Raw genomic sequence first — 26,685 nt, forward strand, 5'->3', positions numbered from 1 at the left:
TATTGGTGTTCCCATTTCCAGATGAGGAAACCAAGGACCCGAGAATTCCAATAATTTGCCCAAGGTCATCCTGAGGAGCCAGATTTTGTGTCCAGGTTCTCCAACTGCAGTGTGCTTTCGAATTTCCAGAAGCCTCAAGTATGCCAACTCGAACCACCGATCTAGAGGAAACTGAAAAAGTTCCAATAGCTGAAATAACTATCTCAAAGCCCTTGTACTAACGCCAGGGTCCCTGGGTGGCACAAATGGTTTGCGCTTGACTACTAACCTAAAGGCTGGTAGGTTGAACCCACCCAGCAGTGCTGTGGAAGAAAAGCCTGGCAATCTGCTTCTGTGAAAGATTTCAGCCAAGAAAACTCTATGGAACAGTTCTATTCTGCAACGTATGGGTTCACCAGGAGTTGAAATTAACTCGATAGCAACAAGCTTGTTTTTTTTATTTTATTTGTTTTTTGTACTAAAGCCCAAGGCTTTTGCTTTACATACAGTTCTAATAACCTGGTTTTCTGATTTCTTAACAGATAGAAAATTAGAAGGGATGTGGTGGGAAACTGTTAGGAGGGACTCACTACCAGCAACCAACAAGAACTAACAATTGATGACCTTGCAGTAAGGGGAAAGACAAAAGAAAACTTAAAAGCAGACCCAAGTCTTAAAGAAACACAAGAGTCTGGGGCCATTGAGTGTAGGAATAAAAACCCCGTAATCTCCATTGCTGGAAAGAACATCACTGTCATAGTCCAAATCAATCCCTGTGACACCCTTAAAAGGTTATACATATGCCCTTTTAAAGAAATCAGGGACATGAATTTTTTAGAATGATTTCCAGGAAAAAAAAAAAAAGTTAAAACAATATGCCTTTAGGGCTTAAACAAGTACACTTCAGTCACTGGCAGAATCTACTCATGTGGTTTGCCTCATCTCCCAAGTGAGTGTGTCAGTTGTTACTGGAATAAAAGCTTTAAAATCCTCCAAACTCTTTCTGCTTAGTACCAAGGAAGTGTGAGCAACGAGACCAGGTGACCATTTCTTGAGGATTTGATAATCAAACAGAAGGGTGACCAGGAAGAGCTGGTTGAAGGCTAGGTTACCTGCTGGCCATGGGGTGCCCCACATTTTCTGGGAAGGCTAAACGATGGACAGCTTCTGGTAGTGGTTATGAAAGTCAGGGGAAGAGAGACAGTCCTGGGCAGTTTCACACCTAGTAATAGGTCCTCTCCATTCTGTGGCTTCATCCAGGTTGCCTTTTTCCTCTACAATGGGGTGTCGCTGAATCAATTTGTGCTGCAGGTAACCCATCCACGTTACCTGAAGAATTCATTGGTTTACCACCCACAGCTCCGAGCACAGGCTTGGCGCTACCTGACGTACATCTTCATGCATGCGGGGTGAGTGCCTGACTTCTTTCTATCAAGAGTCCCTACAGAAAAATAAGTGGTCTAGGTAGGCTGGGTTGAAATCTATTTTTTTAGTTTATTCATATCTACCTGGACCCAGGGTTTGAGGTGGTTCCTTGAAACTCATCTAATACCAAAATATAAAAATAAATTATTGAGAGTATCTTGGAGCAGAGAAAATATAGAAAAGAAAATGCTGAAAGCCAGCAGTGAAATCAGAGCTCACATACATAGCATGCAATTCTGTGAACTTTCTAGAGGTAGGTTGCAAATTCCTTCTGAGCTTCCTACTGGCCAAAGCAAAGAAAGAAATGTGGTCAGCTGCCAGATTCATTGTCCATAAACCATGTAAGGGCTCCACAGGTGGAATAAAGGACTTATTTGTTGAAATCACCTTCCTGCTAAGGTTCTTCACATATGGTGAGGGTCTTCCTGAAGAACTCTAGCAATATTCAGTTTTTATTTGCAAAGCCCTGTGGCCTCTTTTGGGGATGGAGCACAATCATTTCTCCCTGGTGCCTCCTACCCTAGTTCCATAATAAGGATCTAGTAGCTGGCCAGAAGGTCATTCAAACTAAGTCTCTGGAAGAGCAGCGCCCTTAACTAGAGACAGTTTTTTCATAGCAGAGGCACTGAGTTGGGAAAGCAGAGTCCTAGGACACCAGGCCTCTGTTGTGTTTTCTACTGACTTTCCAGAGAAGTGAAAGCTCACTGGTAGCCTGGAAAAGCCCTGGGGGTATCTGACCCTGGAGTTGAAAATGAGAAGGGGATCACTCTGGTTCAATGGCTCCGTCATTCCCATTCCTCAGCAGAAAGATCCACAGTGGCCAACAGGGAGCTCTAGTATAAGACTTCCTTCCTGCTGAGCCTCTGAAGTGGGCACTGGACCCAACACCTAACTGGCTGCACCTGGTGGGAAGGGTGCTTTGGGATAAGGAGACATCTCTGTGGTTGCCAGTGAATGTCTCCCACCCAGGCCAGTGGGGGCAGTCAGTAGGGGCCATCTACCCTGCCTGTGTGTCCCCAGGCTTTAATTTCACAAAGTTAAGGAGCAGAGTAGAGGAGAGGTCTCACACTTTAGTCTCCTCTGTAGCCAAGGTTCTGGAGCAGCAAGAACTGGGGGCTTCCCTACGCGGGCTCCTCAAGCCTGTGGCTGTGCATGGTTTGGAGCTGCCTGCCTTACTTCCAGGCCTACCCTCTGGCCTCCCCTAATTCCTGAGGGTGTGGAAGGAGTAGGGCCATAGCCTTCTTGCTCCATTATTTGCCACCTGGAGCTGAAAGCCAGGAGGCCGCAGCGAACAGGGCACAGATGCCTTTAGCTGTGGCCCATGAGGTGGCCTCGGGCCTTTCTTTGACAGTTGCTCCTGATGGAGCAGTGCCTGCTGGGGAGGGCCCTGGGGGGGAGGTCTCCAGGCCTATGGAGCTTGAGGGAGGAGCTCTTGACTAGTACAATGAAAACAGGAGCAGCAGTAGATAAGAGATAGGGAAAGCTGGCCAGCATCTAGGGAGGACCTAGTAAAGTGACACACTCAGAGCACGCTCTTTGTCTGGGAATCCAGAAGTCGCTGTGGTAGAGGAGAAAGAGCTTAGGTGTATGAGACAGAGGCCCTAGGTCCTCCTCAGCTGGGTTCTTCTAGCCTCAAGTTCTGAGGCTGTAAAACAAGGGATAGGACCAGAAAACCCCTAAGGTCCCTCTGACTATGAGTCTGATGCTCTCACTCCTCATGTCCATGGAATCCTTCAGCTAGCACAGTCAGAAGAGGGTAGAAGGTTCTAGACCTGATAGGAATTTGGAACAGGAAGTAGGTAGCCACATGTACTCCAGGTAGCAGCACAGCAATTGGGCCCCAGGCAGGGCCCTGTGGGCCAGTGCAGAGCTGCATTCCAGACTAGCGTCCTGGCCCCTTGTTACTTGCTCTGTTGCGCCAGAATTTAAGTGGTGCCAGGAAGCCACCCAGCTGCTGTCAGCTCAGTTTAAATGAGATAATAAATGTTAACATGCTCTGTAAACTTGAAAGCACCACTTAGGTTTAATAATATTAATATCACAATCTTTTCTGGTAATACACACACTCAACTAGACACCCCACACATTTAGCGGCAAGATCTGGTCGTAGGAGGCCATCGATGGGGTAAGAAAACCTGGGACCCCATCTCCAGCTGGGGCAGAACAGGCTGTTCTCACACCAGGAAGGAGAAGCTTCCCTAGCAGCTCACCTGGGAGACTTTAGGGGATGATGTTGAGTTATTGAGCAACAAGGGACATTCGTATTGCCTGCACTTGTTTTGAATCCATCTCTGTCTTCAAATATCAGTAGCTCTTACAAAGACAATAGACAGGCAGAGAGACTGTGTGGGCTGGTGAAAGGAACAGGTCAGGCAGATCAGAGACCTGGGCTGTGATGGTCCCTATGCAGCCACTAGTCAGCTGTATGACTTAAGCCAGTCAGTGCCCCTCTCTGAGCCTCAGCTTCTCATATGTCCACTAATGGAGTTGCTGGGCTGGCTGGGGCTGGTCCCTCACCGTGACAAGTGCGGATACTGCCAGTCACCGCCCAGGCCCTACACACACGTTCCTGTCCTACCTGGCCGGGAAGGTGTAGAAGGCACTGTCATCCCTGGATCTTCTGTCTGCATTGCAGTTGCCTGTTTCTGTGCCTCCCCCCATGAGACTGTGAGCTCTTCGAAGCCAGGGCGAGTCTTGTTCACCGCTAGAATATGCAATGTTTGTTAAGTGAATGAATGACTCTGAATGAATGAATGTCATCTCTTTGTTATAGGATAGAACACCTGGGACTCAACGTGGTGTTGCAGCTACTGGTGGGGGTCCCCCTGGAGATGGTACATGGAGCCACCCGCATCGGGCTTGTCTACGTGGCTGGTGTTGTGGCAGGTAGCTGGTGGGCCCCAGTGTTCACAGGGTAAACCTCCCCAGGGTGGGCTGTGAGATCCCCATGAGCTTGAGCAAGCCCCAGGCTTCCAGGAGACACACAGGACCGTTATCACGAAGGCTGGAAAGGGACTGCCACCTAGAGAGGGAGGGGGGTGATGACGAAGGGAGGACAGCAAAGGGTTTGGACCTGGCTGACTGACTGGGTTTCAGTCTTCACGCTGCTGTGTTGTAGCTGTGTGACCTTGGGGAAATTCCTTACCCTCTCTTGGCCCTATTAAGCTTTCAGGTGGCACTAATGAGATGTGCCTACAGGACTATTGGGAGGATGGAGCCAGGTGATACATGGGAATGACAGCTGTGTAAACCTGTTGCCGTCCAGTCAATTCCGACTCATACCGACCATACAGGACAAAGTAGAATTGCCCCATAGTGTTTCCAAGGAGTGCCTGCTGGATTCGAACTGCTGACCTTTTGGTTAACAGCCATAGCTCTCAACCACTATGCCACCAGGGTTTTCTAAGATGTGCAAGTGGTGTCAAGGTAGGGGCATCAAAGGTGTGGGTGGAGCCAGAGTATCACCTGTACCCAAAGGTTCAGCACCTGTGCCTCTGCCCAAGCCAACCATTGTCCCATTGGTTGAGCCTACAAGACAGAGTCTGGGCTAAGAGGTAATGAGCACTCACCCAAGTGGAGGAGTTTGGGGCCTCGGCTTTGGCAGGTGATTGTGCCATGTCTGGCGGATGGTGGCCATGGTGACCACAGTAACTCCAACTGAGCCCCTCCCACCTCCCCCTCCCCCCTCTTACATCCCCCCGCCCCAGTGGGAGGGGAGGGGAAGTGGAGTGAGGTGACAGGGGAAGCACAAATCTGCAGGAAAAGTCAGCTGGCTTCTGAACATCGTCGGGGCCCACTCTCATGATGCTTCCAACTAACTGCTGGCTTTTTAAAATATTTTTTTTAACAAGGTTTGCCGCCTTAGCTCTTCAGCTTGACAGCTGCGCCCAGGGGAGCTTTGTGTGTATGTTTAAAAAAAAAAAAATGTTTAAGTAAGATCTTAATCCTTTCCGAGTGGCATTAAAGTTGTCATCAGGAGAGCGGGGCAGCGCCGGCCTTGTAAATAATAGGCAGGCAGGGACTCTGGGAGTAACTGAAGTGGTTTCAGGAATCAGAGGGGAGGGTCCCACCTACACGAGGCGCATTTGCTAGTTCATGAACCCTCAGATGGGGAGGGTCACCCAGGTCATCTCCTTGACTCCTCCCTGTGGAAACTGTAACCTTGGCCTCCTCACACTGCACCCATGAGCCTCGCCCAGCATCCAGCACCCACCACGCCCTTGAGCAAAGGTCTAATGAGCATCTCTAAGTACCAGGCTTACTCAGCCATTCACACTGCCCCAGCCCTGACATCTGGGGATATATGGCTGCATTTTCCACACCTAGACACCCAGAGACCCAGATGTTAAATGGCGAGGAACAGGAAGATGGTTGTAACACTTGTGTTAGTATTCAATTACATGGAATTGCCAATAGCCCAGGAGACAGAAATAAAATGCAAACCGGGTGACACTCCATGGGAAGCCAGTGGAGGTAGTGCACTTCCCAGCGACACCTGTGCAGAGCGGGGAAGGCCTGCAGGTGCTCACACCGAAGCGGGTTCACCCACTCAGTGTGAGGGTGTGGGGTTGTCAGAATTTGTAAGGCACATGACTGCGGTCTTCTGTATGAGTCATTGATTCAGATCAGAGGGCACTCAGGTCACAACATGTCACGTCATTGATTGCCAGGATTGAACTGATTGATCTGGCTGCACTGCCCACCCCTGCCTCCCTCTCCGCTCCAGGCGCATCCCTCCTGGAGAGGAAGGGCCATTTCCAGACAGTCAGGCCCCGTATTTATCAAGCGGGAGCCCTGGGTAGCACAGTGGGTTAAGTATTCAACTACTAACTGAAAGGTTGGCAGTTTGAACCCACCCAGAGGTGCTATGGAAGAATGGCCTGGCAATCTGCTTCCGAAAGGTCACAGCCGTGAAAACTCTGTGGAGCACAGTTCAGTTCTGAAACACATGGGGATACCATGAGTCAGAATTGACTTGAGGGCAACTGGTTTGGTTTTGGAGTTATCAAGTAGGAGTCCCTGCTTAGCACAAATGATTTACTGCTCGTCTGTTAACCAAAAGGTTGGCTGTTCAAACCCACCCAGAGATACCTCGGAAGAAAGGCCTGACCATTGGCTTCCGAGATGTCACAGCTTTGAAAGCTCCATGGAGCACAGTTCTGCTCTGCACAGTTGGGATTGTCATAAGTCAGAATCGAACTTCACAGCAACTGGTTTGGTTTTGGGCTTATGTAGTAAGTGCCTACCATATGCAGGCTGTATTTAATCCTCACAACAACCCTCTGAGCAGGTACTATTACTATCTGCTTGTTTTAGAAACCAAGGCTTAGATAGGCCAAGTAACTTGCCCCAAAATACACAGCTCATAAAATGGTGAAGCTGGATTCAAACCCAGATTGTCTAACCCCAAAGGTCGTGCCCTTAACCACTACCATAGTGTTAAGAGAACCTAAGGGCAGACCTTTTCCTTTGTGCAGATTATTTATCATCGGAAACCAAGAGAGGTCTTGGCCCTGCTCTCTAATTCCTGCCCAGTGGACCTACTCAAGTCCAAGGCCATCCATCGCATTTTATAACAATGATAGCTCACCTCCTCTGGGCATGTATGGAGCTCCAGGCATGTGATAAAGGCATGACCCGTTATCTTTACACTCATCCCAACAATCCCATGAGGTTCAGAGAGGTGAAACAACTGGCTCCATCCGCCCAGCTAGGAAGTGATAGAACTGAAGACAGACCCTTCCCATGTCTATCCTCCAGTCCCTGTGCTTTTAACCAGTGCCTGAGGCCAATGTGTAACTCACTTAAGGCTAACAATCAGATGGCTAACAATTAAGTACTTTAAAAATCAGTGTATTAAATACTGCACGGAGAACTCAGTTGATAACCCACACGTACATCCCAGAGCAGCCTGGCAGAGGGTTTGGCAAGTGTTCCAAACCTAACCCATCGCCTTCAAGTTGATTCTGACTCATGGCGACCCCATGTATTACTGAGTACAACTGCTCCATAGGGTTTTCTTGGCTGTAATCTTTATGGAAGCAGGTCACCAGGGCTTTCTTGTGCAGTGCTGGTGGGTGGGTTCAAAACACCCACCTTTAGGTCAGTAGCCAAGTGCTTGTACCACCCAGGGGCCTTGGGACGTGTTAGGCAATAAATAATTGTAGAATGAATTAAAACTACATAAATAAATACAGTTTCATGGCTTAAAGTTAGATGTTCTTCAGATTTTTATTTGGATTTTTTTTTTTAATGGCCCAGGGAGATGTTAGCGAACACCTGCTTTACAGTTTTCCAGGCCAAAATTATCGCAGCGTGCGTTGTGCACCAACTTATCTGTGTGCTGGCATGAGCCCAGAATTTTTTTGGGAAAACTTATAGCCCTGACTAGAGGTAGCTTGGCATGTTCACCCCATCTTCTGCCCCCCACCCCACCTCCATGCAGTTCACACCACCTGCCCCAATGGAACAGTCATCCATTAGGTTCACAATAGCTTGTAAAGAGGTCCTGCCTGGCCCACACTGCCTGCCCCGGGACATCCGTCCTCCGCTGGATTTTTTATTACTGTGTCTTTTCTTGTACATCCTCATGCTTGTGTCTATTCTCTCCCACTCACTCTAGTCTAGGACTACCCACTATATACCCATTGCCGTCGAGTCGAAAGCTGCGGTTATTGAGGGGAAGTTTTTCTGCCACAAATGTCTAGGTCATCACCCTCAAGATTCCAGAACCAGGTTAAGAGCCTCGGACCCTAGGCGTTAGGCCAAAACTGGATCATTGAATTTCAGGTCTGGAAGGCACCTCGGGGTTTCCTCCAGCGGGGGGCCACCTTTGTTCCCCAGGCCCAGACCCCGTTCAGCTGAAGTGGCTCACTGTGCTCATAACCCTGGGTTAGGCTTCTGGGTCAAGTTTCCTTTGAAAAGAGGGTCTCGCTGCTCAAATGTTGGAACGCTTCAGAAGTCCTCATTTCACAGAGGTGGAAACTGAATCCCAAAGAATTTGGGCTGTGCCCAAGGTCACACAGCTAGCCAGACACGCCCCCATTCAGTACTCCAGCCACAATTGCAATCTGTTCCCTAGCCCTGGGCTCAGGACTTGGAACCATGGGTAGGGTGAGGAAAAGGTCAGTCAATGTGTGGAGGCTTGACCCCTAGCAGGGCGCCCCCTGCCCTGCGGCTGCCCTGATACCTTTGCAGACCAAGCTGGGGAAGGAAGGGCTCAGGGGCTGGCTGGTTGTGGGGACTTGGGCTGAGGAAAAGGGCCAGCCCAGGGAGCTAGGGCTTCCTCTGTCCCAGCGGTAATTAATGAGCAGCGGCTTGGGCAGCCAGCCCTGCACAGCCCTGCAATGCAGCGCTCCCAGACAGCCCTCCCGGGGAGCGAGCGTGGGAATCCTTTGTCATGCAGATCCTGGTGCGTGTTTGTTTGCCACCCTGGGATTTTTTTTTTCCCCCTGTTATATATGGCTGACCCCATAGCTAGGCAGTAAAAAAAGAACGTTATCTGACAATAGGTCAATACCTAATTAAAGCCAGAGGGAAGGCATGAAAGGGGAAAAGAAAGATTTATAGCTGCCCTGAGAGGGGAGAAAAACAAAAGAGGGGAGAAGGACTTGGAAATTCTCTGTTCAGGACAGTTTTTTTTTTTTTTTTCCTGAGAGATTACATTCCCCTGTGAGACAAAAAGGTGTTGTGAGGATCTCGTCTTTGAAGGATCTTAGTGAGTGGAGGTGGCTTGGGAGAAGGTGGAGAATGTTCCAGAACGGGGGCTGCCCATGCCCAGGGTTGCTGTCATTCCTGGGATGGACCCAGCTTCCTCCTAGGTGGTGGATCCTCGCCTCCTATGGAACCTGGAGAATGTGGCCTTCTGCCTGTCTCTTCTCTCTCCACCCAAGCAGGGGCTAATTGGTTGATGAGCCTGCAGGCATTTTTGAGTAGTGATTTGTGCACACTCATCCCAGCCAGCCCCCTCACATCCCCCCAGCCCTGGGCTCTACCTCCCAGTTATTTTTAGTCTCCGTGTCCTTCCCTGGAACCCAAACCATTGATCACACTTAAATGAGACCAGAACAATAAATTTCCCATCTCCTCTCTGCCCAGCTCCCCCTCCCGGGACAAGAGCTTGTCATCCCAGACACCCTTCCTTTCCCCCAGAGGGTGTGACATCATCCTTCTCTCTTCTCGCTGACTTTTCAAGGGCATTTTCCCTCCAAAGGATCCCCACTTGGGAGATCCTGTTGGCCTTTTGTGATTTAGCTCGGCTGGAGGAAGGTTGGAGGTGATGTTAAGCTGATTTCTAGCTGGTGCTGGTGAGAGAGAAGGTAGAAGGTGGAGGTTAACTCTGTACCAGTGTGGGGAGATGTTACTTTAGAGGCCAAGAGCATGGGCATCATGTCAGGCAGACCTGGACTCAAATCGTGGCTCCAGCACTTTTGATCAGGTGACTCTGGTCTCAGTTTCCTCGTCTGTGCCATGAGATGACTAGCACCTGCTTCAAAGGGTTATCTTGAGGACTAACGGTGAAAATGTGTATAAAATGCTTGGCCATGTATCTGACACACCAACCATAAAAATCCCCATTGTCGTCAAGTTGATTCTGACTCATAGTGACCCTATAGGACAGAGTAGAACAGCCCCATTGAGTTTCCAAGGAGTGCCTGATGGATTTGAACTGGTGACCTTTTGATTAGCAGCCGTAGCTCTTAACCACTACACCACCAGGGTTTCCACCTGACACACAGTGCCCAATAAATTCAGCTGTTTCTGCAATAATTTAACCAGTTGCCTTCCTGTCAATTCCAACTCATGGCAACCGCGTGTGTGTCAGAGTATAACTGTATTCCATAGGGTTTCAATGGCTGCTTTTTTTTTTTTCTGAGGTAAGTCACCAGGCCTTTCCTCCGAGGTACCTCTGGGTAGACTTGAACTTCCAACCTTTCGGTTAGCAGCCAAGTACTTTAACCGTTGGCACCATCCAGGGATGCCTCTGCAATAACTACTGTTACTATTTTTGGTTAATGTCAGGCAGGGGTTGGACTGAGAGGCAGAAGATGTGGGTCGTAGTCAGAGTTCTACTTCGGGCAAGTCACTTCCCTTCTTTGAGTCTTTGTTTCACATCTGTAAAATGAGAACATTGAATCATATGGTTCTTTTGGCCGTAAATTCATCCTCCATGTGATCCACAATGAGTTCCAAGGTGACATGGAATCCTAGGAGGAAGAGCTCTAGGGTCTTACCCCCAAGGCTGCTTGGCCCTGTTTCTGGACCTTGGGGCCATCCACCCCAAGGACCGTGGGGTGGGGAGCGGGGTCCAGGAGGGAGGTGTGAAAGCAGTTTTTTATGTGTATTCTGACACTCACAGGAATTCCCGTGAGGGCCTAAGGCTGGGGTGGGGAAGGCTGACTTCAGCATTCTTGGGAATTCTCTGTTTCTTTCTGTACCAGGGTCTTTGGCGGTATCTGTGGCTGACATGACTGCGCCAGTTGTGGGCTCCTCTGGAGGGGTGTACGCGCTTGTCTCTGCCCATCTGGCCAACATCGTGATGGTGAGCCCCTCCTCATCCCAGCATGTCTCTCTTGCCCTCTCTTCTGTGCTCCCTGGGTGTGGGTGTTAATCCTCCAGAGCTGGGTTTTAGATCCTCATCCGCCTACTCTCCAACCCAGACCTGTCAAGCGCCAGGCAGATCTGGCTAGTAGCAGAGTTCACACTCCTCACTCTCTGCAGGCCCATTTCAAATGGGTCCCTTCCATACACAATTCATATTTTCTCCAGTCCTGGATTTTCCTGTGTTTGCCCATCTTCTTAGTCCACCTCAGTCCCACTCAGTGACTTAAAAGTGTTTAAATTCTCCTTTACTAGAGCCCATGATAATTACAATTCATGGTTTTTTATAGATTGTTAAAAGGGACCTTAGAGATTATCTCATCAAAATTCTTAAGTAGGAAAGGAGACTGAGAGGTTAAGTGATTTGCCCAGAGTCATAATCAAGTTTGTGGCAAAACTGGGCCTTGAACGCACATCTTCTGACAACCATTCAAGTGTTGCTCCCCTGCACCAGCTTCTCACAGTGGCAGGATACTACCTTTCCACTTCTCACCCTTTTCTTTGCCTTTTCCTGTAAGAGTATGGGCTGTGGAGTTCAGCCTGGATCTGAATGCCACTTCCTAAAGGGTGACCTTGGGCAAATTACTTAACTTCTTTGTGCCTCAGTTTCTACATCTGTGAAATGGGATGATATGTGATAAATAAAGCAAGAAGTAATAGCTCAATATAAATGTTAACTTAATGAATTCCCTACTCCTCACAGAAGAGGCCATGGTGGGCTCAGAATAGAGACAGAGTGGTCAAGGCAAGAAATCTCAATCAGTCTGATAGTCTTAGAGGAGACCAAAGTCCTTGTCTTGAAGGAATGCTGAAGGTTGGAGGCTGGTGGAAGAGTTCACTGGAGGTGCTTGGATAACCCAATCTAATGCTCCTGCTGGCCTGGAAGCCTCCAGGTAGGGCCCAGGGTTATTCATCTGTTTCCCCAGGCACAGGGCTAGGCACGTGGTAGGTGGTACCCACTCAGTTTTGGTGAAGGAAGGAAAGAAGGGAGGGAGGAAGTCCAGAAAAAGCGTAGCTCTTTTTGAGGTCCTCCTTACCCCACCTCCCTCCTCCATCACTGTTGCCACCCATCTGGCAGGTGTGTGAATGCTCAGTTACAGCAGTTTTTGGAGTTCTTGAATTTTCCCATGTTTTCCTTCTTTATTATTCCCACTCTCACCTGCCCTACTCCTTAACGCCATCCTTTTCTTTTCACCTAAGTCATATTTGTACATTAAGAGAGAGAGAGAAAGCACGGGAGGGAGAGAGGGAGAGAGACACACAGACAGACAGACACAGGCTGACTGCACTTGCTGCTTGCCTGAATTTCAGCAACTTCAAGTGCGTACTTGGAGAGCTACTGTGGGTATCAGTGCATGTGTGAATGTGAAGGTCTGAGTGTGTGCTTGGGTGTGTTTGCACACACAGCTCAGTCTGCTGAAAACCTGGAGCACAGGGCTACCTCACATGGGCCCCTTCTAAATGGGTCATTCTGTATCAGTGCCACATCTTTCCCCAGACACAGGTTTCCTCTGGATTCTGCCTCCTCCACTGCCCCCTCCCCCTGCCCCAGTTCCTTTCCGTAGGGGAAGGAGATGCTAACCTCCCTTCTCTTGTCCCTCCATCCAAGGGGGTGTAGGGGAGGGATAAACAAGCACAACCAAAAGAGAACATGGGAAAGAAACAGGAGTTTATAAAGATACCCTGTTCCTACCCCGCCCTTGCCCATTCTCATGGGAAACAGCCCTGATGCCCCGAAGTTTCCATGGTGAAGGGCCAACCACCCCAAGGACTGTGGGGTGGGGAGCGGGGGTCGAGGAGGGAGGTGTGAAAGCAGTTTTGTTCCAGTTTACACTTCTTTCTGGCAAGGAGCCCATGGCCCAGGCTGTGGAGATGAACAGCCCCACGTGAGAACCCATTGCCCCTCCAGAAGGAAAGGGCTTCTCTTGGCCAGTCAGAACCTTTGCCATCCCCAGAGCATGAGATACTATAACCCTTCTCTAGAAAGTTGTCTGGTACTTATGATGAGGAAAAGAAGACTCATTTTCTCACTAGAAAGGTCAATTTCCTTTTGACAAAAGGCCTTCTTTACCCAAATTAGCCCATTGCCCAGCAGTTCAGGAAGGCGTTGCATCAAACCATATGAAATTGCCGTTTCTGCAGGTCAGAATCACCGAAACATTGGCAATTTCATATGATTCTGCCTAATAGACATACTATTGTTTTTAATTCCAAAGTGAAGATTTGTTCTGTGTGTGTACACAATAAAACACCTCATCAGACCAGAACATAGAAAAATTATGGGTTGGACCATCAGAAAATTGGGATTTGAGTACCAGTATCACCACTCGTTGGCCATGTTGCCTTGAGTGAGTTCCTTAACTTCTTGGGGCCTGAGTTCTCTCAGCTGTAATCCCTTCTTCACAAGGTAGTTGTGAGGAAAACGTGGAAAAAATGGACATGAAAATGGCTTCCATATAGCAGATCACTATACAGCTGTGAGATCCTGTGTGTATATGTGTGTGTGTGTGCTGGAGTGTGTGTGTGTTTATATGTGTGTGTATATACACACATATACATGATTTTTATCTTTATTATTGCTACCTGATATCCATATGGAAACCCTGGTGGCATAGCGGTTAAGTGCTACGGCTACTAACCAAAGGGTCAGCAGTTTGAATCCGCCAAGGGCTCCTTGGAAACTCTATGGGGCAGTTATACTCTGTCCTGTAGGGTCGCTATGAGTTGGAATCAACTCGACGGCGCTGGGTTTTTAGTTTGGTTTTGGATATCCATACGGAGAACAATAAAAAAATATGTTCTTTTTGCTTCAGATACGTAATAGAAAATCGTCTAACACTTCTTTATCAGGGCTGATTAGATAAGAGATTCAACCTTAAAGGAAAGTTATGTTTTTTTGTTTTTTCGTAAAAATACTGAGTTTCCAAAAGCTTGCAGTTCACATCAAGGAATTATATTTAGAAAACATTTCAACAAAAGATCTGGATTGCATAAAAGACTGACAATCAATATTTCTTATTTTAAACAACTGGAAGTATAAAGGTAAACATAAGTGAATAATTTATTAATGGCCTTTTCCTTCTGCCCATAGGCCGGAGTTCCATTTTTTTTTTTTTTTTTCAGGAGTTCCATTTTTAAATATCCAAGATATATACTTATGTATTTTATGTAGGCACAGTTATCCTCTGCTCCATATGATAAATGTTTTCCTAAAATTTTTGAGATCTGAATTTTTGCAAATTGAACCGTATTGTCCAAGCACTAGGAGAGATTGTTGTCTAAAAGACACAGAATGTTTCTATATTAAAAAGTTCACTTTGTTAAACGAAACATCCTTCGTAGGACAAATAATCACACCCTAACTTACCTGTGTCATGCTTTCCCGTTTCCTGTACTGGGTTTTTTTTCAAGCCGTTTAACAAGTCACTGTTTCTCACTGGGAAATGAACCCATACTGGAACGGAAGCTCCTGCCTGGGTTTCGACCTCTTTACTGGTTGGGTGAGCAGGATGCCTAGGGGACAGGTTATGGGCCTGTTTACTGCCGGTGAGTTACTATCTCACCCTACAAGACTCTGGGAGAGAATGAGATTAAAGGGCCTGCAAAAGGTCTGCATTCCCCTGGGGCCAGCAGGCTTTTGAACATTTATAGCAGCAGCAGTGGCCGCCACAGCAGCAGCAGTGCTGGCTGCGTAAGATTTCTTCTCTCCTGTTGTTTCTGTTTCACGGCACTTGTTTTATTGGAGGGAATAATGGGTTCTGGGACGCGAGGCAGCTGGTGGGAAGGGGTGACCTTCCAGGTTAACCCCTCAGCTGCTGGGAGACTGGCCATTTTCTGACATTTGTTCAGCTTTGGGGGCAATTGGGTCAGACAGCAGAGCTGCCACAGAATGTGCCCCTGTCTTGAAAGCGTGGGTGGTTTGGTGAACAGAGCCCTGGATTGGGAGCCCTATCTCAGTTTAGCCATTACTGGCCGTGACCTTGGACTTGCCCTCCTGGAGCCTCAGCTGCTGCCTCTTTAAAGTACTGGATGTGATTGGACCGGATGGAAGGTGGAAAACGCCCAAGTCTTTAGGTGCCAAGCATCTACTGTAAAGGAAGGAAGCTGGCCTAGGGCAAAACTGAAGCTCCCCTACTCTGCCCAGGGTCATTCAGATTCACATTTTTTTAAGCCACTCGGCAGGGCGAACTAGCAGGCCTTTGCCCCCTGGCCTGCCCACGTGCAGCCTCCGATATAGATACTAACATCAGACACTTACATGGCACTAACCATGTACCGGAGTCCTGGTGGCTCATTGGTTAAGAGCTCAGCTGCTAAGCAAAAGACTAATGCAAATCCACCAGCCACTCCTTGGAAATCCTGTGGGGCAGTTCTACTCTGTCCTATAAGGTTGCTATGAGGCGGAATCGACCCAATGGCCATGGGTTTGGTTTAGTTTGGTTAATGATGTGCCAGGCAGTGTCCCTAGGGCTTTACACGTACTAACTCATTTAGTCTCACCACAACCTGATGCAGCTGCAGCAGTACATTGACAGGGGACTGCCAAAAATTCAAGCCGGATTCAGAAGAGGATGTGAAACCAGGGATATCATTGCTGTTGTCAGATGGATCCTGGCTGAAAGCAGAGAATACCAGAAAGATGTTTACCTGTGTTTTATTGACTATGCAAAGACATTCGACTCTGTGGATCATAACAAATTATGGATAACATTGCGAAGAATGGGAATTCCGGAACACTTAACTGTGTTCATGAGGAACCTGTATATAGACCAAGAGGCAGTCGTTTGAACAGAACAAGGGGATACTGCAGGATTTAAACTCAGGAAAGGTGTGCATCAGGGTCGTATCCTTTCACCATACTTATTCAATCTGTATGCTGAGCAAATAATCTGAGAAGCAGGATTATATGAAGAACATGGCATCAGGATTGGAGGAAGACTCATTAACAACTTGCATTATGCAAATGACACAACCTTGCCTGCTGAAAGTGAAGAGGACTTGAAGCACTTACTGATGAAGGTCAAAGACCACAGCCTTCAGTATGGATTACGCCTCAACATAAAGAAAACAAAAATCTTTACAACTCAACCAATAAGCAACATCATGATAAAGGGAGAAAAGTTTGAAGTTGTCAAGGATTTCATTTTACTTGGATCCATAATCAACACCCATGGAAGCAGCAGTCAAGAAATCAAAAGACATGTTGCATTGGGCAAATCTGCTGTAAAAGGCCTCTTTAGAGTGTTAAAAATCAAAGATGCCACCTTGGGAACTAAGGTGCGCCTGACCCAAGCCATGATGTTTTCAATTGCCCCCTATGCATGAGAAAGCTGGACTATGAATAAGGAAAACCAAAGAATTGACTCCTTTGAATTGTGGTGTTGTTGAAGAATATTGAATACACCATGGACTGACAAAAGAATGAACAAACCTGTCTTGGAAGAAGTACAACCAGAATGCTCCTTAGGAGCAAGGATACTTTGGACATGTCATGAGGAGGGACCAGTCCCTGGAGAAGAGCATCATGCTTGGTAAAGTAGAGGGTCAGCAAAAGAGAGGAAGACCCTCAACTAGACGGATTGACAGAGTGGCTTCAGCAATGGGCTCAAGCATAACAACGATTGTGAGGATGGCACAGGACCTGGCATTGTTCGTTCTGTTGTACATAGGGTCTCTGTGAGTTGGAACCGACTTGAGGGCACCTAACAATAATAGCAACCTGGTGTGATCTGTAAATGAGATAGATAAGCACCACTCTTATCTCACATTTACAAATGAGGAAACTAGAGGAAAAGGGATTCTGATCCCAGGGCTGCTTGAGACCACAGGGAGTAGGGAGTAATGCCGTCTCTAAGAAGGTAGCCAGGACAGCATGAAGAGCCATGAGCCTGCAGTGGGCCAACTCACCGATGGCCTTGCCAGGCCAAGAATGCAGACTTTGCTTTCCTAAAATGAATCCCAGAGGGCCTCAGAGGCAGAACAGCATGGAGCCAGAGGACTTTCAGCTGGAAGTGGAGAGTGGCTGATACATTCTAGACTTAGACAGTTTTTATTACTCAGAACACAGTGAAAGAGATGCCTACTTCAGATAAGATATTCAGAGGGTTTTATGAGGAAAAGAGATATTAGAAGTGTTCTGTATAGCTTTTTGAGGGAGAATGAAGACCCATGGGGTAGATGTTAGATGTTGTTGAGCTGGTTCCCAGCTCATGGCAACTCACGCACAATGCAGTGAGATACCACCCGGTCCTTTGCAGTACCCATGATCAGTTGTAGATTGGTCCATTGTGATCTATACGGTTTTCATTGGCTGATTTTCAGAAGTAGATTTCCAGGCCTTCCTTCCTAGTCTGTCTTAATCTGAAAGCTCTCCTAACCTATTCAGCATCAGAGCAACAGGCAAGCCTCCACTGACAGACAGGTGGTGGCTGCACATGAAGTGCGTTGGCCAGGAACTGAACCGGGGTCTCGCTGATGGAAGGGAAGAATTCTATCACTGAACCACCAGTGCCTCATGGGTAGACGTGATAAGGAGGCAAAGCTTGGCCAAATCACAGCAGGAAGAACTTTTTAGGGATTAGAGCCCCTTCACACAACTGCCTCAAGAGGTAGTGAGCTCCCTGTCACTGGCGATGTTCAAATGGGGACTGAAGGGGCATCTTGTTAGCTGCTTAGCAGCAGATGTTGTTCCTCTTGGGGATGAGATAGTCCACCAAGAACCCTCCCATCCTAAGGCTTCAGCCTGGTGGGGGGCAGAGCGGTTGCCCACCATCAGCTAATTGAGCTTCTCAGATTAGGCTGCTAAATCCAGTGGAGGGCACCAACTCTCGTTTTGTTCCCTGTCTCCTGGCAAGGCTCCTCTGAGCGCAGACACCAGCAGGTGACAGTGCTGTCCTGCCATCTGCTTCCTAGAATAGAGCGTGTCACCAAGCAAAGATTAGACTCCCCATCTAAAGCAGGGCCGTGTGTCACCCACCCCGCCTTTTGTGAAGAAGGGGTCGCTGGTCATTGGGGAATAATGGGGAAAAGAGAGGAGTGGGCAAAAAGCCGAACGCCGTAAGGATTTCTCCCCTTTTTTGGCAGCGGAACCATGCCTTGCTTGCTAGACTGAAGCTTTCATAGGCATTATTTTTTTTATTATATGTGTCAGTGTTCAGGGCCTCTGTAAAGTTCAATGTATGTTTCCTCCAACCTCAAAGGAGTGTGAGACATGCCCCCAGGTGGGCCTGGGCCAGGCAGCGAAGGCAGATTGGATGGGTGGGAGGGACCAGAAGCCCCCTGGCCGGACCCAGTTACCTCCTTCCCTCAGCTGATGTGTTCCAGGCAGACCCCAGGCTCCTTTATGCTTGCGTACGTCTGTTTAAAATGAGTAGCATTTTGAATGTGCTGCAGGAGTACCCCTCAAAGGAGCCCTGTGGTGAAGTCTTTTGTAAAGTGGAAAATCCTTTTGTAAGGTGAATAATGTGCTCTGTTTATCTGCTTTGGAGGTTCAGAGTTTTCAGAGGTTCTCAGGGGAGAGAGGGATTTGTTTGAAGGCCATCTGGCCTAACCCCTTTCCAATGCCTGGTTCTCAGCTACAGCATCCTCTCCAAGGGATGGGAAGCCCCTGTTCGAGCCCCTCAATGATGGGAAACTCATGACCTCCAAGGTGGATCTTCCATCTTTGGACAGCTCTGCTTATTAGAAATGGAAACTGATCCTGAGCTAAGAAATCTCTCACTGAAGTCTTCCGTTCGTAGGTTACACTGAATAGGTCTTTTCCTTGTTTTTGGCTTACTTGATACTTGACGAGAAGTCTTTACTACTTTGGACTGAATGTTCCTGGTTCCCTCATTCATTCGTCATATGGAGGATTTTGAGTTCTTTTCACATCCTCATGGTTCTGCTTTGATCTTACTCGGTTTGCTGTTCTGCATCCTTTTCAGTCTCATCGTTGTTGTTAGGTGCCACCAGGTCAGTTCCTACTCATAGCAACCCTATGCACAACAGAGCTAAACACAGCCCAGTCCCGTGCCATCCTCATGATTGCTGTTATGTTGAGCCCACTGCTGCAGCCACGATGTCAGTCCATCTTATTGAGGGTTTTCCTTTTTTTCACTGACCCTCTACTTTACCAAGTATGATGTCTTTCCTGAAGGACTGGTCCCTCCTGAAAACATGTCCAAAGTATGTGAGACAAAGCCTCGTCATCCTTGCTTCTAAGGAGCATTCTGGCTGTACTTGTTTCAAGACAGATTTGTTGATTCTTTTGGCAGTCCGTGGTACATTCAGCATTCTTCGCCAACACCATAACTCAAAGGCATCAATTCTTCCTAGGTTTTCCTTATTCATTGTCCAGCTTTTGCATACATATGAGGTGACTGAAAACACCATGGCTTGGGTCATGCACACCTTAGTACTTAAAGTGATATCTTTGCTCTTTAACACTTTAAAAAGGTCTTTTGCAATAGATTTTTTTAAGCTTTGGAACCTAGCAATTAATCCAACTCTCAAATGTTGTTTGTCCGTGTAGAGGAGAGAGGGACATTCACCTCCCTAGATCTAGATTCTCCTATTCCAGTGTTAGTGCAACTGAAGTCCTTTTATGACAGTCATAAATACTCAGGTCCAGTTACTAGTGGGAGGAGCCCTGGTGGCTCAATGGTTAAGTGCTCGGCTGCTAACCAAAAAGCTAGCAGTTTGAACCCACCAGCTGCTCCATGGGAGGAAGATGTGGCAGTCTGCTTCTGTGAAGATTTACAGCCTCAGAAACCCTATGGGACAGTTCTACTCTGTCCTGTAGGGTCACTATGAGTCAGAATTGACTCAACAGCAAGAAGTTTGGGGGGTTTTTTTGGAATTACTAATATCAAAAACACTTATATGGCACTTGGAGTCCCTGGGTGGCAAAAATGGTTAGGAGTTTGACTACTAGGGACCATGGTTTCAGGGGACATCTGTGTCAATTAGCATAACAAAGTTTATTAAGAAAACATTCTGCATCTCGGCATGTGGAGTCTTAAAAGCTTGCCAGCAGCCATCTAAGATGCATCAGTTGGTGCCAACCCACTTGGAGAAAAGCGGAATGAAGACCACCAAACCAAAAACCCATTGCTGTTGAGCCGATTCCAACTCCTAGCGACCCTATAGGACAGAGTAGAACTGCCCCATAGAGTTTCCAAGGAGCACCTGGTGGATTTGAACTGCTAACCGTTTGGTTAGCACCTATAGCACTTAACCACCACTCCACCAGAGCTTCCAAGAACACCAAGACACAAGTGAAATATTAGCCCAGGAGACAAAAGGGCCACATAAACCAGAAAATCCATCAGCCTGGGACCAGAAAAACTAGAGGGTGCCTAGCATCAGTGGCCACCCTAACAGGGAACACAACAGAGAGTCCCTGATGGAGCGGGAAAAAAGTGTGGAGCAGAACTCAAATTCAAGTCAAAAGACCAGACTTAATGGCTGACAGAGACTGGACTAACCCCCAAAGCCATGGCCCCTGGACACCCAGTTAACCCAGAACCAAAACCCTTCCCAAAGCCCATTCTCCAGACGAAGATTAAACTGTACTATAAAACATAAAATAATACTCATGAAGAGTGTGCTTCTTAGTTCAAGCAGATTCAAAAAATCAGAAGGGCGGCTCCTGTCCAGAGGCAGGGTGAGAAGGCAGGAAGGGACAGGAGCTGGTTGGATGGACACAGGAAACTCTGGGGTGGAAAGGGAGTGTATGCTGTCACATGATAGGATTTGCAACTAGTGTCACATAACAATATCTGTATAAATTTTTGTATGAGAAATTAACTTGGGCTGTAAACTTTCACCTAAGCACAATTAAAAAAAAAAAAGAGCTTGACTACTAATTGAAAGGTTGGTAGTGCAAACCCACTCAGAGGCACTTTGGAAGAAAAGCCTGGTGTTTTGGGTTTTCTATATGGCACTTGGAAACCCTGGTGGCATAGTGGTTAAGTGCTACGGCTGCTGACCAAGAGGTCGGCAGTTCAAATCCACCAGGTGCCCCTTGGAAACTCTACAGGGCATTCTACTCTGTCCTATAGGGTCGCTATGAGTCGGAATCAACTCAACGGCAGTGGGTTTGTTTTTTTTTTTTTATATGCCACTTACCATTGCCTAAAATCCTGAAGCCAGACTGGCATATTCTGCTGCTAAACCACATCTCCCTCATCCAGGACTTAATGAAGGCTTTTTATTTAAATGTCAGCTTTTCTTAAGTAAGAAAAGTAGTCTGATCTGGGACTAATGGAACTCTCTCCTTTTTCCCTAGAACTGGTCAGGCATGAAGTGCCAGTTCAAACTGCTACGGATGGCTGTGGCCTTGATCTGTAGTAAGTACCGACGGGGGCAGGCTTGGGGGAAAGGAACACTGTACCAGGCCCTAAGACACAAAGATGCACAGTCCCTTCCTTTAGGGATTTTTGGTCAAGAAAAAACAAAACCAAACTAGACATGTCAATAAGTATGTACAACAAAGTAGGGGTGCATAGAGAAGTCTGTCCCTTAAACTTTTTTATAGGGGCATTAAAATTGTGGTTAAAGAAAAAAAAAATATATATATATATATAAACATAAAATGTACCATTTTAACCATTTTTAAGTGTGCGATTCAATGGCATTGATTATATGTACAGTGTTGTTGCAACCATCACCGCTATTCATTTCCAGAACTTTTTCATCACCCCAAATAGAATGTCTTAAACTTTTTATTGACATATAATATACATACAGAAACACGCACACAGGATAAATGTTCAGCTCAAAAACCAGGACCCAGATCAAGGAAAAGAACGTCTTAACCTTTTGGGTCTCAAAGTCGATCCTTTGAGATCCTCTGTTGGAAACCAGAGACCCCGTGTCCAGAAAATGTGCACACACACACAAACACATACATATATGCACACACGTTAAAATTTGCGATTTTAGCAGGTTCCACGGATTGTAACTAATTCATGCATCCCTTCTGAACAGGGGCTTTCATCCCAGCCCGGGGAAAGGTCAGTTCTACTGCAGAGGTCATTCTGAGTGGTAAAGAGAAGCAGATGTTGACCATGTAGACAAGGTGCAGGACCGCAATGTGGGCAAAGGGGCAGCATGAATAAAGACAGCCGTGGGGCAAGTGTCACAGACAGCAAGGCGTCTAGCAAAACTGACTGGGATTTGGGACTGTGTGTGATTGTGGTTAGAGATAAAGCTGGTGAGATAATGGGAGTCAAATCCTGACGGGCTTTAAATGCAAAGAAAAAAAAAAAATCGCACTTCATCCTGAATGCCCTGGGAAGCCACTGGAGGGCTTTAAGCAAGGGAGTTATTGACAGATTTGAGTTTGAGGAGAGCAGTTAGGCTTCAGTGCAGAGAATGGGTTGGGACAAGGTGGAAGGAGATGAGACCAGAGGCCAAGAGGCTCATTCTGAGGTGGAAAGAGGTAAGAGTCTGAACTGAAGTGATGGAAACAGACGAGTGACTGTTCTCTCCTTTGGTCCTCAGAACAGGCCTGTGAAGAAGGTACTAGGCTTAATTTACAGGTGGGGAATTTGAGGTTCAGAGAGTTAAGTTCTTTGCACAAGGTCACCCAACTAAGGGTTGATAGAACCAGAATTCAGAGCCAATCTGTGCCATTTCTAATGCCCTATATATTAGCCAAGCTGGGCAGTGAGAACTTTGATGTTTTCTGCCCGAATCAGCCACCTACTCGGCGAGTAAGAGGAAGATTAAGCTAGGACACACTTGGGATGAAGGGTCGGGCCTGTGTGGGTGTCACTGTAATCCACTTCCACACTCCTTGCTCCTTACCTTGTAACCTTCAGTCTGTCTCCAGGAAATTGGGCCTGCCCCTGACCTATGTGGGGCTTCTGCCCTCTGGATCTCAGTTTCCTTACTGAGATTGGATGATCTCTAATCCCAGGGAGGACCTTCCAGCCTTAAATCCTATGGACTCTTTGAGCATGGGCAGGAGGGTGCAGCTGAGGTGAAGGTAGGGGAGAAAACCCTTTGGAGATGAGGGGTGACCATAACTTCAGTGCCTGCACGGACAAACGAAGTTTGTCTGCTTTCAGGAAGGGAGGAGGAGCCCGAGTCTTACTGTTAAATAAAAATCCAGCTCTACGAATCATAAAAACTAAAATGCTATTTTGAAGTTGGAGACCAATGCCTTTCAGATAGATCTTTATCTAACCTAGAACCTGCTAAGCAAAGGCAGGAAGGATGCCCCAGGGCCTGGGGGTGAAGTGGGGGCGGTGCCGAAGTCCATCACTGGGCTGCTCCGTTTCCGCCATCTATCGGCTATCCCGAGAGTTGCAGGACCCAAATTAGAAGGTCAGGCAATCCCAAATCCCTGGGGATTCTGGCACCCCTGGGGTGGTTAAGGTGGAGAGAGGCACCTTGGCTAATTAAATGATAAATGAGTAAGTACAAAGTTCCCCTCAAAGGGCTTTCTTTCAAGCTATCAAAGTTACCCTGGTTTCCTCATCTGTAAAATGAGGATACGAATACCTAGCCTCCGTGTTATTTTAGTGGTTGGTAATGAAATGGTACCATTTCCCAGCACCTGTCCTTTCAAAAGACTACATCCGCCTTTGATTGGCAGGCCCAAGAAGGAAGGATTGGAGAATGGGGTGGTGGCATTTTAGAATCTGTCAAGAGAAATTCCAGCACTTTTGGGGGGTAGAGTTGGGATTGTTTATTTTCATTCTTTCTTTGTCCTTCTCCTCCTTCATGCCTTCCTTTGGACTACAAAAAGGACTGATTCTGAGGGCTTCCTAGGGGTTTTGAGATAATATATGAAAACACTTTGTAAACTGTAAAGTGCTGGGCACGTATTGAAGCCGTTATTAACGTTCAGGCAGTGCAGCCGATGACATCGAGGCTGAGAGTTTATACAGATGGGAAGCTGAGTCTCCAGGACACGCAGTATGACTGCAGAGGTGCAAGGGCCTTTGGGCTTCTGCACGGGCTGTCCCCTCTGCCTGAAATGCTCTTCTCAGGTCCCTCTTGATATTCAGATTTCAGCTCAAATGGTATCTCTTTGGGGACATCTCGTCTGACTTCTTACACTAAAAAATCCCCCTCACCCATGCCCAGTGCTGATTTTACATCACTTTTTCCCCTCATAGATATACCTCTTAATGGAATTATCTTACCTGTGTAATAGTTTGCTGTTCAATTGCCAGCCCCAGTAAGCTTGGTGAGAACAGAGGCTGTCTTCTGCATTATTATATCTCCAGGGTGTAGAACGGTGTTTGGCCCAACAGATAACAAATGAATGAATGGATGAATGGGTGGGTGGGTGGATGGCATGCCAGGCCCTTCTCTGCCCTTGCCCAGTTACCCTCCTATGACTTCTGTGTGCTTCCTCCCCTTGCAGTGAGCATGGAGTTTGGACGGGCTGTGTGGCTCCGGTTCCACCCGTCAGCCTATCCCCCGTGCCCTCACCCGAGCTTCGTGGCACACCTGGGTGGTGTGGCTGTAGGCATCACCCTGGGTGTGGTGGTCCTGAGGAACTATGAACAGAGGCTGCAGGACCAGTCGCTGTGGTGGATTTTTGTGGCCATGTACACCATCTTTGTGCTGTTTGCCATCTTCTGGAACATCTTTGCCTACACCCTGCTGGACTTGAAGCTGCCACCGCCCCCCTGAGGGGCTTAAGGACAGAGGTGGGGAAGGGGAGAGAGAAGCAGCATCGAGAGAGAGCATCTGCATTCTTTTTTTCTCATCACCAGCTGAGTTAGGCCGGGAGGAGAAGACAAGGGACGCTGAGCTGCTGTAATTGTCATGTTTAAATTTGGACAGAGAGTGGAGACTCTTTTGTGAAAGGTACCTGTTGGAAGAGTCAGATGCGGCTACCATCATTTTTCTAGACTGTTCTGATGACACTGGGCTAGGGCATGGGCCTGGGTGGCAGTGAGACTGGCCCTGCCCTTGGGCTGGGCTTGTTCGATCTGTTCAGGGGTCCCCTGTCCCCACACCCAACTGAGCAGCAGCCTTCTCCCTCATCTCCACCCTGAGAAATCCTGAGAGATGTCAGGACGGTCTGAGGGCCATAGAAGCCAGGCAGTCCCTTGTCCAGGCCAGAAGCAGTTGCAGACCAGGAAGCATTCCCTCCACAGCTGCTGAGCCTGGAGCTCTGGTCTGAGAAGAGGACCTGGTGATGAACATGTTGACTCTGGCCTGAGGGAAGCCCCTCTGTGCCTGTCCGTGGGACTGGGGCATGGCCACTAGTGCCTAGGGTAGGCAGAGGAAGGAAGTGCTATAAGCTCCAGGCCCCACCCTCCCCCTGGGGACACTCAGTGAGGAGGGAAATAAACTTGGCCCGGAGTTCCACCCTGGGGAAGGCCCAGTGTCTACTCTAGACTTCTCCCACCCTTTGTCCCAGAATGCTGACATCTCACACATCCTATGGCCCTGCCTTGCTTTTAGGGTCTTTTCCTTCCCTTCCACTGCCTTGATCCTACCTTGTACCTCTCCTTTGGTTATGGAGACAGTATTTAGATAGTGTGTGTGTGTGCGTGTGTGTGTGTGTGTGGTCTGGTGGGCGGAGATGTGTATGATGGGAAAGATAAAGTGACCACTAGTAGGAGACTGTAGAGGAGGTAGGTGAGGGTCAGTGGTAGCCTGTGGATACTCTGCATGTGGGAAGAAAGGTGGTGGTGGTGGGAGCCTGGAGGGTGTATGGTGTGGTGTGGTTGCTGAGGAACCTTGCTTTTAGCAAAGCTTGTCGCCTTCTTTCCCATCCTCTACCCCTTCCAGGTGCCTCCCTGAGAGTCTTTGGCCAATGGGAAAATTGTTATCAGTTGGTGGGGGGGGAGGGAACTGGGCCCTTTCGGGGACCCTCGGGGTGCTGAGGTTTTCCTCAGCTTTGCCCAGTACTGCTCTTGTGTCCCTCTGGAATGGCCTTCATACCTGAAAAGGCTCTACTGTCTCTTAGGAGGGAAGAGAACCTGTGGCTGGAATATTGAGGCCACATGGCCATTTGAGTTGGGGGGACAGGAGGCTGCAGGAAAAGGAATTCCAATTTAGGCAGAGAAATTCAGTCCTGGAGAAAGAATTGTTGGATGCCTGGATGAGTGTCAGAGGTGAAGACATCCCCCTAGACTCAGATGCTTAGAGCTGGGAGGGAATCTGGAGATTATCACCTCCACCCCCACATCTGTTTCACAAGTGGGAAAATGGGAGCTGGGGCAGGCCCCAAGGTGAGGGTGTGAGGACAGTGGCCTTTGACAAAGCATGCCATTCTCTTTATGTGTCACTGACAGCCCAGAAGGATGAAGAACTCTAGTCCTGGGAGGCAGAGGGTGCATGCAGGAACAAGGACAGAAATGTGGGACCTGCCCTCTACCAGCCTTATGCCCGTCAGAGCTCCAGAGTCACCCAGGCCAAGCTTTTGGGAGGTCTTGGGCCACTGTGGCTCCCTGTCCCCAGCAATCACATGTAAACAGGCAGGGTCTTCCCACCCAGGGACACACTAAGCCATCCCCCCCCCACCCCCCCTGTGCCAAGCCCTTTCCTATCTTTGTCCAACACTAAACAGATTGTCTTGCTCCCCACACTCAGCTCCTAAGGTCATGCTGAGAACTGTCAGTCTGAGGTGGTCCAGATCTTTGGCTGAGTCTCATCAGCCCAGGGCACCTTGCCTGTTTCCTGTCTGCCCTTCTCTGTGCCTTAGTGAGAGGAAGGTGTAGATGG

General features: G+C 48.0%; 1 protein-coding gene across 1 annotated transcript in view; it reads left to right on the forward strand.

Annotated features, from left to right (window-relative positions):
• Window positions 1-25,643, forward strand: part of RHBDL3 (rhomboid like 3) — a 53,012-nt gene extending 27,369 nt beyond the window's left edge. The window contains exons 4-8 of the mRNA XM_049859035.1: window positions 1,240-1,388; window positions 4,178-4,290; window positions 10,845-10,945; window positions 21,275-21,335; window positions 24,368-25,643. Of these exons, the coding sequence (XP_049714992.1) occupies window positions 1,240-1,388; window positions 4,178-4,290; window positions 10,845-10,945; window positions 21,275-21,335; window positions 24,368-24,639 (696 nt within the window). The 3' untranslated portion in view covers window positions 24,640-25,643. The remainder of the gene's footprint in view (window positions 1-1,239; window positions 1,389-4,177; window positions 4,291-10,844; window positions 10,946-21,274; window positions 21,336-24,367) is intronic.
• Window positions 25,644-26,685: the final 1,042 nt, after the last annotated feature.

The sequence above is a fragment of the Elephas maximus genome, chromosome 19, assembly GCF_024166365.1.
Source record: "Elephas maximus indicus isolate mEleMax1 chromosome 19, mEleMax1 primary haplotype, whole genome shotgun sequence".
NCBI lineage: Eukaryota > Metazoa > Chordata > Mammalia > Proboscidea > Elephantidae > Elephas > Elephas maximus.